Source organism: Muscardinus avellanarius (genome assembly GCF_963383645.1).
Source record: "Muscardinus avellanarius genome assembly, chromosome: 3".
NCBI classification, from domain to species: domain Eukaryota; kingdom Metazoa; phylum Chordata; class Mammalia; order Rodentia; family Gliridae; genus Muscardinus; species Muscardinus avellanarius.
Window position 1 is genome coordinate 151304678 of NC_137788.1, and position 13262 is coordinate 151317939.

General features: G+C 46.6%; 1 protein-coding gene across 1 annotated transcript in view; it reads right to left on the minus strand.

Annotated features, from left to right (window-relative positions):
* The window catches only part of AKAP13 (A-kinase anchoring protein 13), a gene marked incomplete at both ends in the record, with an annotated part of 114402 nt that overhangs the window by 15742 nt on the left and 85398 nt on the right, over window positions 1-13262 (minus strand). Inside the window, 8 exons of the mRNA XM_080692887.1 lie at window positions 15-91; window positions 3028-3276; window positions 4054-4171; window positions 4287-4412; window positions 6381-6631; window positions 7484-7636; window positions 8225-8337; window positions 9989-10124. Coding sequence (XP_080549013.1) covers window positions 15-91; window positions 3028-3276; window positions 4054-4171; window positions 4287-4412; window positions 6381-6631; window positions 7484-7636; window positions 8225-8337; window positions 9989-10124 — 1223 coding nt within the window. The remainder of the gene's footprint in view (window positions 1-14; window positions 92-3027; window positions 3277-4053; window positions 4172-4286; window positions 4413-6380; window positions 6632-7483; window positions 7637-8224; window positions 8338-9988; window positions 10125-13262) is intronic.

Consider the following 13262-nt stretch of genomic DNA (forward strand, 5'->3'; position numbering starts at 1 on the left):
ACACTTCAGCTTACCAATGAGGCGAAGATGTACTTCTGGTCCTTTTCTTGCAGGAAAACTAAGATGTCAGTGAGCAGAACAGCTTGAACCTCTGGAAAGCAGAAATGGGGGAAGAAGAGAGAACGGTGACTACTTCAGCGCTGGGCACTGCCAGAGAGGGTTTATCGCTGCAGTCAGTAGAGACGCCACAAGGGCAAACTGGTCTGAGAGCACATTACCCCAGGGCCACAGTTTTATAGTTCTAGGGTGCAGCACTGGTCGTGCTAGACTTTTAGAGGCATTTTGCATAGAAATATCTGAGTCTGATGAGAAGCAGCCTTCTGTGTCCTCAAGAGAACAAAAGAGGCGTCCACAGATGCCCTCTGGCCTCAAGGGAGTAGTGCACACAGGGCTGGCCCCAGCTCCCACGGGTGGAACACTCAGCTTCTCTCCCAAATGGCCTTCCCGTCCTTCCCCTGAAACAACCAATAAGGAGCTCGGGAGGAGCTCAGTGGTGCGGCGCATGCTCAGCATGTGCAAGGCCCCGGGCCCCCTCTGCAACACCCCTTCCCCTAATCAAAATCAAAGTGAATGACATCCCAATTGGATGCAAAAATTAAAACCCACCCAGGAAGCTTGCTCTGACTAATCCCCTAGGAGGGCGAAGAGATATTTCCCATTACTTCCCTGGGCCATGTTGACATCTCTGAGCTGTCCACTGAGCACCCACAGGCCGAGCCCTACGTGAATCTTCCCTCTGGGAAGTGGAGCCTATGAGTCCTTGGAGAGGATGGAACTGATTTACGCAACCCCCTCCTGGCCTGCCTTCAGCCTCAGCCGCAACTAGAATTCCTTGTCCGTGAAATTCACCGCAAAGCGATGAAGAACACAGAAGCAAGATGTCTTATTCCCGGGGAGGTCTAACTTTTCAGGCTAAATTATGGTAACTTTCCATGAATTATCCTTAGTTTTGACAAGTTTATTTTTCTAAAGTTTACTTGTAAATAATTCAGGTGTCTGCCAACATGAAAGGTGGGGGGGGGAGCTCCAACTTTGTTGAATCTTGAAGTTGATATGATCAGGGTCAGTGGACGAGACCAAAACAACCCCGCCCCTCTCAAGGGTCCTCAGCACGGCACTGGCTGTTCCTGGCGTGAGTTCACGCGGGGGTGAAAATGGCTACACCCCATCTCCCCTGGTTTTCCAAGCCAGAGAGACTATCACTCGGCCGCTGGCCTGACCACACGTTTATTCCAACAGCTGGAGCCCATTAGTTTTTGTTTTGGAAAGAAAGAAGCTGGCGTGTAAAGAAAGACTCAACGCTGGCTTCGGAGAACAGCAGCTCCAGAGAAGTCAAACCGTTAAGAGAGAGGTTGAGTATTTCTAAACTGCCAGCCTGCTTAAAAGATGGCTTCAGCCTGGCGTGGTGGCGCATGCTTGTAATCCCAGACAGGAGGAACCTGAGACAGGAGGATCCCAGGTTCAAGGCCAGCCTCAACAATTTAGTGACACATTATTTCAACATAAAGAAATAAAGTGAACTAGGGTGTAGTTCAGAGGTAGAATGTCTCTGGGTTCATTCCCTAGTGCCACATTTAAAAGACGGGGGGGGGGGCTTCAAAGTTGCCTGAAGAAAAGTGTGGAAAGAGTCCTCTGGGCGTCCCCACCCCTCCCGCTCTGTTCCAAGCACTTATCACACTGGACAGTGAGCATCTCTTTCCAAGTTGTTTCATTTTGGTGAAAACAGCCAAGTGTCTGGGCCTTCTCTGCTAGTGTCTAAGCATGTCTACGTGAAGGCCCCTTGGCCACTCGGACAGCAGTTACCCCATCACTACACCTGGGACGAGAGAGACACACGTCTCCCCAACCCCACCACCCGCTGGGCGACTGCCTGGCCCGGCCTGCTTCACCTCCTCAGCCCATGCGGGCCACCTGGCGAAGTCGGGAGTTCATGTTGAGGGCCACAGAGTATGGATTTGATAAAAGTGATTGCTTTGATTAAAAAAAAAAATCACATATGCAGTTAAATTAAAACAAACACCTAGCTCTGGGCATGGTGGCACAAGCTTATAATCCCAGCATTCGGGAGGCTGCGACTGGAGGATCATGGTTCTCTGACAGCCTCAGCTACTAAGTGAGGCTCTTCACAACTCAGTGAGACCCTGTTTCAAAAATAAAAAGACTAAAAAATTGGGCTGGGGGTGTAGCTTGGAGGTAGAATGCCCCTGGGTTGGGTTCCATTGTCAGCACCTCAATAAATAAATAAATAAATAAATAAATAAATAAATAAATAAATAAATAATAAAGACACCTAGCTTTCTTGACTTACCATGATTGATCTTTGAAAACCAAAAATTATAAACCAAATGGGAAAATGAATAATCTCTTATGATATACTCGGTGCGAGTAAAACTTACCTTTCTCTAAGGTCTACAACCTGCAAAGCCCCCTAATGTCCTTTGGGCACAGTAATGTGTTTTCAAGTCTCACAGATGTTGTGAACTGTCCCTGACCGTCTCCTCCTTACACAGGGATCCCACAGACCCCAAATCCCATGCTGCCATCTCTCACTGGGGAGTGCTCCTTCCTTGACAGCTTATATATTTGTGTTAATCTTATCCTTTTTTTTTTTTTTTCTTTTGCTTTATTTTTGATGCTGCAGATTGAATTCGGGGGTATTCTACCTCCCAGCTATATCGGAAAACCTTTTTTGTTACTATGAAATAGGGTCTCAGGAGGTTGCTGAGAGGCTCACTAAGCTGCTGAGGCTGGTCTTGAACCCTCAATCCTCCTGTCTCAGCCTCTGCCCTGTGTTAGCCAAGTGCTAGGAAGACAGGTGCGCACCATCACAGCCAGCCTGCTTTTAAAAATCTGATTTTCCATTTTCCCTGTCGGCACTGTTTCTGTAACTGTATCTCGTATGACGGTCAGTCTCTCCTAGCACTCCCTTTTGATCCGGGAGCACAATGATGAACCATCCCGGGTGGTGCCTGGACCCGGGCCTTGGATCCTGGCACAGACTCAGGACAGAAGGGGGCCCAGCCTCACCTTTCAACCTTCCTGCCGCGCTCTTCAGAAATACACTTCCATCCCGCACCAGCTTCTTCCGTTTCAAGTCCTCCTTGGCAAACATCTGACCGCTCTTCATCCTCATGATCGACTTGCTGTCCGTCTTCGTATAAATCTCGTTGAGACGCACTTTCTTCTCATAACTTGCCACTTTGCTGTCTACGGCTCCAATCACATCCTTCACCAGGTTCAAGGACTGAGCGAGGTCTTCCTGCTCCACGTCACCATCTAGGGAGGAAAGAACAGCTCTGGTTTTAATGGCTGATTTCAGACAAGCGCCTTCTTGTCCCACGGCACGGGTTCCCTCTGCTGGCGATGCTGTCAGAGAGGCCGGCGCCAGAGGTCCCCGCCACGCTCTTGCTGTCACTGCGTGGAAGAGCTACGAGTTTCAGTGGTGTGGATAATATGTAGTTATACATGTTCTGGTCTCAAATAAAAATAACCAAACATTTTTAGGAGGGAGAATATAGAGAAAGGGGCTGTGGCTATTATGTCTTTATTTTACTTCATCTTTAACTTTTTAAAAAATGTAGTCCCCTTATTGTCTTTATTGTAACTGCCCGGGAGAAGGATTAACATCAACAACAGAGAAACCAGCACACGCTGATGAAATGAGAAGCGACAGCACTTAGGAGAAAAACTGGTGGGAACTGTTTGCTTGTCTGGTCACAGGGAAAAAAGTTGTTCAGGGCCCTGAGCTCTTTTTTTTGGGGGGGAGAGGGGGGTACTGGGGATTAAACCCAGAGCCATTCTGCTTCCAAGTTATACTCCCAGCCCCTTTATATTTTATTTTAAAACAGGGTCACACTAAATTGCTAAATTGTCTTCCAAGTATTGGGATTAAAGTGTGCACCACCATGCCTGGCTATGAAAACAGTTTTCATTACAAAACATGGAGCCTCTTTTACATCTGCTAGAGTCTGAAGCAGGTTAGGGCTCTAGTGCTATTGGAGATACAGTAAACGGTCGCCTGGCGCGTAAGACGGAGGCTTAGAGGAGGCTCACCTTTGGTACATTGCAATATTCTTTGGAATAAAACTGGGTACTTGGTGATCCGCTGGGTTACAAGTAATATACACTCTGGGATTCCAAGCCTCCGCACCACGGAGCTGCTCATCTTCTTCTGCAAAGGAGTAAACGAACTGTCAGGAACTGTGAAATAAGGAAGCAAAATTCGCCAGCAAAAATCACCGGGGACAGATCGGTTGACAGCAGTTAGGGTTTGGGCCATGTGATACCTTTACAAAGGCCTGGAAACGCTTATCCTTCGTATAAAGGTCTTTGAAGTAGTTCACAGACTGGTTATGATGCCCACAAAACTTGCCGTATGTCTTCTTTAAGCGTTCTGCATTCTCGCCCGAAAACTGCAGAAAAAAGAAAACAGTGGTGAGGCCCTGTCTCGGGGTTAACCCCCTGCAAAGTTTCTAGTCGGTCTGTAAGAGCCAAGTGTGCTTTCTTGTTTTTGGAAAAACAGTTTGGCACTTCATTAAAGAGAAATACAGGGTTCTCATTAAGACCTAGCAATTCTGTTCCCACGTGTATACCCAGGAGAAAGAAGAACCTATATCCACACAGAAGCTTTACGTGAGCGCTCACATCAACATCATTCGTAACAGCCTCCAAGATGACATCCAGACAATGGAATGTCACTCAGTTCTCAAAAAAGAACCAAGTAGCCGGGCGTGGTGGAGGCCGCCTGTAATCCCAGCATTTGGGAAGCTGAGACCGAAGGATCGTGGTTCACGGACAGCCTCAGCTATTTAGTGAGGCCCTCTGTAAATTAGTGAGACCTTGTTTCAAAATAAAGAATAAAAAATAGGGCAGGGGGTGTAGCTCGGAAGTAGAATGCCCCTGAGTTCCATCCCCAGACCCACAAAAAACAAACAAACAAACAAACAAACAAACAAACAAACCCAGAACCAAGTACCAATACATGGTACAATCTTGAAGAACTCTGAAGGTACTCTGCCAAGTGAAAGAAGCCACGCTCACACTCAAAGGCCCAGAGGCTGTTTTATCCCATTTATACAAAACATCCAGAATAGAAACAGTTACAGAACACGTGCGTGGCTGCCTAGGACCAGGCAGTTTGGTGTTAGTGTGTGCAGGAGGAAGGGGAGTGAGCATAAACTGTCCTAAAATCCTCTGTGGGTATGGCTGTACAACTGTCAATATACTAAAAACAACTTAAATGTCCATTTTTTAGTGGGTATATTATACAGAATATTGAATTGTATCTCAATAAAGCTGCTCTATGTATCTATTTATATTTGTTTGTACCGAGGATTGAAGCCAGGGGCACTCAGCCTCCGAGCCACACCTCAGCCCTTGGGGTTTTGAAGTAGGGAGGGTCTCACGAGGTTGCTGAGCGTCTCAGTATGTTTCGGAGGCTGGTCTTGAACATGAGATCCTGTCTCAGACTCCCAAGTACTGGAATTATAGGTGTGTGCCACTACAACCAGCTCTGAAGCTTCTACTTCTACACAGAAGCAGGAAGTTGCTGGAGAAAAGAGACCTTGTCATAAGTGCATGCTGTATTCCTTTATTCGTTACCTGCTAAGGTTCTATTAGCAAGCCCCCCCACCCCGCCCCTTTTGGTACCGGGGATTGAACCCAGGGGTGTTCTACCTCTGAGATACACCCCAGATCTATTTTATTTTTTATTTTAAAACAGAGTCTCGCTAAGTTGCTGAGCCTGGCCTTGGACCTGCGATCCTCCTGACTCAGATTTACCAAGTACTAGGATTACCGGTGTGTGCCACCATGTCTGGCTTGCATTTTGTTTTTCAAAGATAAGATTTTCAAAAGACACATTAAGAACTGCCTATAGCAAGCACTTCGACACATATCAAAATACCTTTTAGCTAAATTTTCTTGGTCTTAGACTGGAACCACAACCACACCTTGATAAAAGAATCCACAATAAAGTCCTATGAATTTGATCAATTTTCTATGCTTTGGCTGGTTTTTTAGTAAATGAGATTCTTTCTGATTTGAGGCACAGGAGAAAGCTGAAGACTTCCACCCAGTATTCTTTGATTTTTTAAAACTATATTGTTTCTGATGATGGCAGAGACTCTAAGGAAGAAACCTTTAACCACATATCTGTATGTTAGATACTGGAACCACAGACTCCCTTTAACTTTCTAAACAGCATCGGTGGAGAAACCCTATTGTCCTTATTTTCCAGAAAAGGAAACTGAGGCTTACAGAGGCTAGCCAACTTCCCGCAGCTTTGCAAAGACAAGCGGCAGAGCTGAGATGCCAGGACGAGGCTCCCGAGCCCCAAAGCTCCACTGCGCCCCGCGGCACCAAGACCTCCCAGGGCTCACCTGATGGACCAGCACATCCCCTATCCTCTTGATGAGAAAGTTCTTTTCACTTTTATCCACCAGAGACTCCTTCTTCCGCTCCAGGATCCTCTGAAAGAACTGGCTGTGGATGCTGATCAACTCATCCAGGCACGGGAACAGCTTTTCCACTGTCTGCTGCTCAAAGAGCAGGTCCGTCATCATCCCCCGGCTGTACACGTCACTCATGATCTTGAGCGTGCGGATGTGATGGAACTCTGTCTGCATCAGCTCTGTGGGGAGGATGGAGACCGGGGATCAGGGAGACCGTGTGACAAGGGCATTCCTTCAAAGATCGTCTGCGGCCAGGCGTGGTGGCGCACACCTGGAATCTCAGCCCATGGGTGGCTGAGGCAGGAGGATCGCAGGCTCGAGGACAGCCTCAGCAATGTGGCAAGACTCCCAGAAACCTAGAGAGACCCCGTTTCGCAACAAACAATGAAAAGGGCTGGGGGTGTAGCTTGGAGGTAGAATGCACCTTGGGTATCTTCCCCAGTACCGCACAGACACAAAAAGGATAATTTGCTGTAGTCCTAAGACAGACTTTAAAACTGGGTCAACAGCTGTGGGTCCTGGGCATTCTCGCTGTCTCTACTTTTCAAATCACCCACCGCTATTTGATTTTCCTCCCTACCCCCCCCCCCCGCCAATGGTACACAGGGGCATTCTACCGCTAAGCTACACCATCCCATCCCTTTTTATTTATTGTTTGGAAACAGGACCTGGCTTGGTTGCTAAGAGTCTTGCTAAGTTGCCGAGGCTGTCCTCGAACCGGCAATCACCCTTGCTCCGCCTCTCAAGCACTGGGCTAATAGGGGTTGCCACCATGCCCCGCTCTCCAAACCGTACTTTCACAGCGATCTTTTTCTAGGAGCGCTGGACAGCTAAGCACTCACAATGTTCAACAGAACAAAAAAGAACTAAAGTGAGACAAAGGGAGAAAAGCGCACACTTCTGTTCCCTCAAGTTTTTAAAGAGACTCTTTAAAATGTCCCCTACTGATTTTTCTACGTTCCATCAGATCAGCGGTTAGGAATGCTGGCCAGGGCAAACCAAACAGAAGCTGAGCAAATGAACCGCCTCACCGTAAATCACTTCTTGCCGTTTGATGGTGTCTTTCTTCTGCTGTTTCAGAAATTTGCCGTCCACTATCCGGCTCCAGGACTCCGCCTCGAGCTGCTTGGAGTCCACCTCAAAGTCTCCCATGAGCAGGCCTTCATTCATGTCTGCGCCTACTCCTCAAAATACCAAAAAGTCACATCAGGATCTCGAACTGTGGCCTGTCAGAAGCCTCGGCTGGCCTCTCCTCAGGGTGAATCGTCTACGTTACTACACAGGTTATTTGTAGAGAACATATCCTGGTACTAGAAAGAAATCAGTGGCCCTTAGGGAGGGACAGACTCTACTATGGTTAGGAATGAGAAAGGAGATATAAATCAGACATGATTTAGACACGATTCCTACGTGAAGCAGAAGCAGAAACTGGAAGAGACGTATTTACCTTCACATGTTTAAGAGAGCAGGAGGCTTACAAGTGTACCAAGATAGCTACAACCAAAAGTGTAGAAGAGACTAGGACAGGAAAAAGCCTTGGTTCAAAAGGGCCTGCCTGCATGAAAACCAATGGCACCCCTCAGTACACAGCCAGCCACTGGGAAATGTGGATCCCAATTCACTGTCATGCACTTGATGCCTTACAGACCATTTGGAGAACATTCACAGTCGGGATAGGGACCAGGTGGGCACTGTTACTGTCGCTAGTATTCCAGGTACCGGCACACAGAAGCTTTAAAGAGGGTAGAATCCAGGCCACAAGTTCCTCTTACCCTCATCAGTAAGCGATTCTGTCGATTCATTGACCTTGCTGATTTTGTTCAGTGAGTCTGTTGAGTGAGACAGGAACTTCCAGGTGTTCGACATGTTTTCATCGTTGCCAACTCTGGGACAAAAAGAATAATACACTGTCAAATACATTTTGATAAATTGTGCTCATATTCTTAAACGAGTACCCAGAAAACTCTAAAATAACAATTGGCTGTAAGTTCTACAATGACTGAAGGCAAATCACTTATATCAGGCACATAGCACACCAAACACTATTCTAAAAGTTTGGAAGCACTTAATACCATCGCGAACCTTTGACCTTTGAGCCTTTTGATTAAAAAAAAAAAAAAAAGGCAGGTGCGTGTATGTTCTAAGCACATTGATCCTCACTATGGTATGTAATTGCAATGCACCAATAAAAAATTAATAAAAATATCAGCAGCAAGGAGAACTTTCTTTCCTCAAATCATGTACATATACAAATTTTCACTATTTAAGATTTATTGCCAGCTGGGTATGGTGGTGTATGCCTGTAATTCCAGTGTTGGGAGGCTGAGACGGGAGGACTGCATGTTCAAAGCCTGCCTCAGCAAATTAGTAAGACCTCGTTTCTAAATAAAGAATAAAATAAGGCTGGGGATTTATCTCAGAGGTAGAATGTCCCTGGGTTCAATCTCTAGCACCATAAGATAAAATTAAACAAAACAAACAAAAAATGAAAAAACCCAAAAAACTTTTCGCCTAGCTACTGCCCTTTCCCCTCTGGCTTCCTAAGTAACTATACCGTGAACACTTATTATTCAACCATGTTCTTTGAACTTTCTCAGCCCCAACTCATCAGGCAGCATAGTAGGCGCACAAAAGAATCATTTAAGACTTCAGATCTTATTTAAAAAAATCAACTTTTCAGAGTCACAATGCAAAACAAACCTGAATGTTCCAACTCTGAAAAAGAAGACTCTTAGAGATAATAAAACGACGAAGACAAAACAAAATACCTGGAACTTTTTAAAAGGCAGGAAAAAGAAAAAACATTAGGTAGCACAGAGGCTAGAAAAATACGTAAAGGAGATGCTGCAACCTGTAGTTAAGGATTCTCCTCCAACTTAGATTGAGACACGTGTGAGAGATGTTTTGAGCCCCACATTTGAGATGACTTGCGTTTCCTTGATGGGCAAGCAGACATCTTGTCCAAACCAGCCAACAACATCACAATAGCCCTGTGCTAACCACTGGGCAGCCACGCCTGCAGTCAGGGGCCACAGCGACTTTGAGGGGACCACAAAACGCACTCGAACAAAGGAGTGAGCGGAACCTCCTGGGAGCACCTGGCCTACGAGGCACCTCTAGGAAACTGACTTCGGAGTCGACAGGCAAGGATGGGACCCAGACTTAGGAAGAACTGAAGGACCCGGGTTCATCTGAACAACACAGAAGTGCAAGCGGTTGCGACGATGTATAATTAAGTCTTTTTTCCCCATTTCTTTTTATTTTGATCTGAAAGTCGTCTTTTCACAACGCACGTTCTTCAAAGGCAGGGCCGATCGTGTATGGATGCTGTCCGTAGCCTGGCAGATGGTGTCTCAGGATCTCCCGTCACAGGACGGCAGTCACGACAGCGTGTCAGAGCGCGGTCCCCTCACCCGCACCGCCCCACTGCACGGCAAACGCTTGGGTCTCAAAGAAGACTCTCCCGCCAAAGGATGTGATCCTTATGCTCTGGTCGCCCACGTGTCAGCGGTGCTGGACTTAAACCTCCCGCTTACCCCGTGATGTTCTGTATGGAGACACTCTTGGAGAGCGAGACGCTCTGCTGGGAGCGGCGATTAGCGAACGCTGGCGCGGCGGCGGCTTCGTCGGCCAGCAGGACGGCCGACCGGGGGCGCTCCTTGGGCTGTGAGGCTGCAGGGAAGAGAGGGCAATCACTGGAGCGCCGCTTATCCACGGCCACTGAGTCCTGACTCACCCGGTAAATGCCAAACGGGGCAAACGGCTTTAAAAGAGATTTGCCCCTGGAGTATAGAGTTGCCACAGAAACTGTGGAGGGCAGTCGGGCAGTAACTACTGAGATTGTAGATGCCTATGTTCATTCATCGAGTTAATTTCAGTTTTTCTGCAGTCCTGGGGATTGAAACCAGGGGGCACTCTACCACGGAGCTACACCCCTAGCTCCTTTTATGTATTTATTTGTTAACCCTTCAACCTCCAGGCTACACTCCCAGACCTATTTTTTATACTCTTTTATTTAGAAACAGGGTCTCTTAAGCCAGCGCGGCTGGCTTTGAACCTGCGTGATCCTCCTGTCTCCACTTCCCAAGAGCGGGATTACCGGCGTGCGCCACCACGCCTAGCGCCCCTTGTATCTTTTACTTGGAGTCTCTCTAAATTTGCCCAGGTGAGATTTGAACTTGTGACCCTCCTGCCCCAGCCCCCCGAGTTGTTTGGATTACAGACACGTGCCACCATACCTGGCTAGTAACTTCACTCTTAAGAAATGTTTATTCTACAAGATATGTGTAAAAAGATGTATGTACAAAAAGATTGGAAATGACACAAAGGGGCATCAAAAGAATGGTTAATATGCTACAGTACATCATACATTAGAATATTAAGCAACTTCAGCTGGGCAGTGGTGGTGCATGCCTGCAATGCCAGTATTTTGGCCACAGCTTTGTGGCCAGCCTGAGTTAGTTGGTTAGGTGCTCCCTCAGCACCTTAGGGAGACCCTGCTTTAAAATAATAACAGGCCAGGCATAGTGGCGCAGGCTTGTCATCCCAGCATTTGGGAGGCGGAGACCGGAGGGTCGAGGTTCGCGGACAGCCTCAGCTACTTAGGCCCTCTGCAACTCAGTAAGACCCTGTTTCAAAATAAAGAATAAAAAATAGGGCAGGGGGTGTAGCTCCGAGGTAGAATGCCCCTGGGTTCGATTCCCAGACCCTCAAAACAAACAAACAAACAATAAAGAATAACAAATAGGGCTGGCAATGTAGCTCGGAGGTAGAATGTCCCGAGTTCAATCCCCAATACCACACAGAAAAGATTATGCAAATTTAACAAAATAAGGCTATTATCTGTGTACCAACACAGATCTCCAAGATGTATTAAGGGAGGGAAAAATCAAGGTATAAAATAAGGTATGGAACAGGTTATCTCTCATGCTTTGAAAAGTGAAGGAAGCTGGGTAGGGGGCGCACTCCCGTAATCTCAGTACTTAAGAAGCTGAGACAGGAGGGTCACAGGTTTGTGGTCAGCCTCAGTTACTTGGTGAGGACCCCCACAACTTGGTGAGAACCTGTTTGAAAATAAATAGGAAATAAGGCTAGGTGTGTAGCTCAGGGGTAGAATGCCTCTGGGTTCAATCCCCAGTACTGGAAAAAAAAAATAGGAAAATTAAAAAATCAAGTTAGTATTTACTTTAATAAGGGAACTCTGAGAAGATAAATGAGAAACCAGGAAGAGTGGTTCCCTGTGGGTGGGATGGAACTTGGCAATGGGAATAGAGAGTCATGTGAAGTATTACATATTTCAAAATATATATTTTAATATATGTTTACTCATAAATATTAATATAACCACTTATTTCCAATCCAAGTTCTATTTAGAAGAGCTTCCTGCAGGGGGTGCAGCAGGACAGGAGAGGGCGTGGTCCTACCCCAGAGGCCAGAGCAGCTAGAGACCCGCGCTCAGCCAGCGCGGGCTGCACACTGCAACCCCAGTACGTGGGGCCGAGACAGGAGGCTCGCAGGCTCCAGGACAGCCACAGCAACCCAGCAAGACCCCGCAAACTAGCAAGACCCTCTTTCAAAAACAATTTCTTTTAAAGAGGGCACCTTAAACAATTTCTTTTAGAGGTAGGACGCTCCTGGGTTTAATTCCCAGGAACGCGCGTGCACACACACAGGTGGGGGGAGAAAAGGCTCCAGATCTCTTGGGCATCTCCCCAGTGTTTCAGAAGGGAGGCTGCTAAAGGAATAAAACCTGAAGGAGGGGAAACCAGTTCTTGTATGTAGATGGGTCAGAAAGAAAAGAAAGGCTATTCCGATGCAAAGAACTACCTGAATGAAGGCAGAAATAACCACATAGAATTAATGCAAGAAAGAGAAAAAAGTGGAGGCGAAGGTAAAGGGTGTATATAAGGTGAACTAGTGAGAAGGCTGGAGAAGCAGAACGTTATTCAGAACGCTGAAATTTATAAACAACAACTTGTATCTAAAAAGGCAGCGTAGAAAATCAAATTAATGGCTTTTCCTTGTTTGAAACCAAGCCAAGCCAGGCCTGTCATTCCAGTCCTCGGGAGGCTGAAACAGGAGGACTGCAGGTTTGAGGTCAGCCTCAGCAACTCAGTGAGACGCTTAGCAACTTAGCCCGTTTCAAAATTAAAAAAAAAATGAGCCGGGTGTGGTGGCGCGCGCTTGTGATCCCAGTCCTTGGAGGCTGAGACTGGAGGATCGCAGGTTCGTAGCTAGCTCAGCTGCTTAGTGAGGCCCCCTGCAACTTAGTGAGGTCTTGTTTCAAAAATATATAATTAAATATAGGGCTGGGGTGTAGCTCAGAGGTAGAATGCCCCTGGGTCCCATCCCTAGTAACACACACACACACACACACACACACACACACACACACACACACCAAAACAAAAATTAAAATAATAATAAAATAAAATAAATGGTTGAGGTGTAGCTTCAAGGTAGGAAGCCCCTGGGATCAATCACCAGTACAAAAAGAAGAAAAAGAAGAATAACATTATTGCATTATTTATGGTGGTAGCTGGAAGCAATTTTAATATCCTGCCTTTGGGGGAACTGATAATTAAAATGTGATAAAAAATGCTTATGAAAGAATATCATAACAGCAGTCTGAAACAATAGCTTTTAATGATAACATGCATAATCTCAAGATGATGTTGAACGAAAAATAACAAAAAGAGCCGGGCGTGGTGGTGCATGCTTGTAATCCCAAGCATTTGGGAGGCTGAGACCGGAGGATCACGGTTCGAGAACAGCCTCAGCTCCTTAGTGAGGCCCTCCTGCAACTCAGTG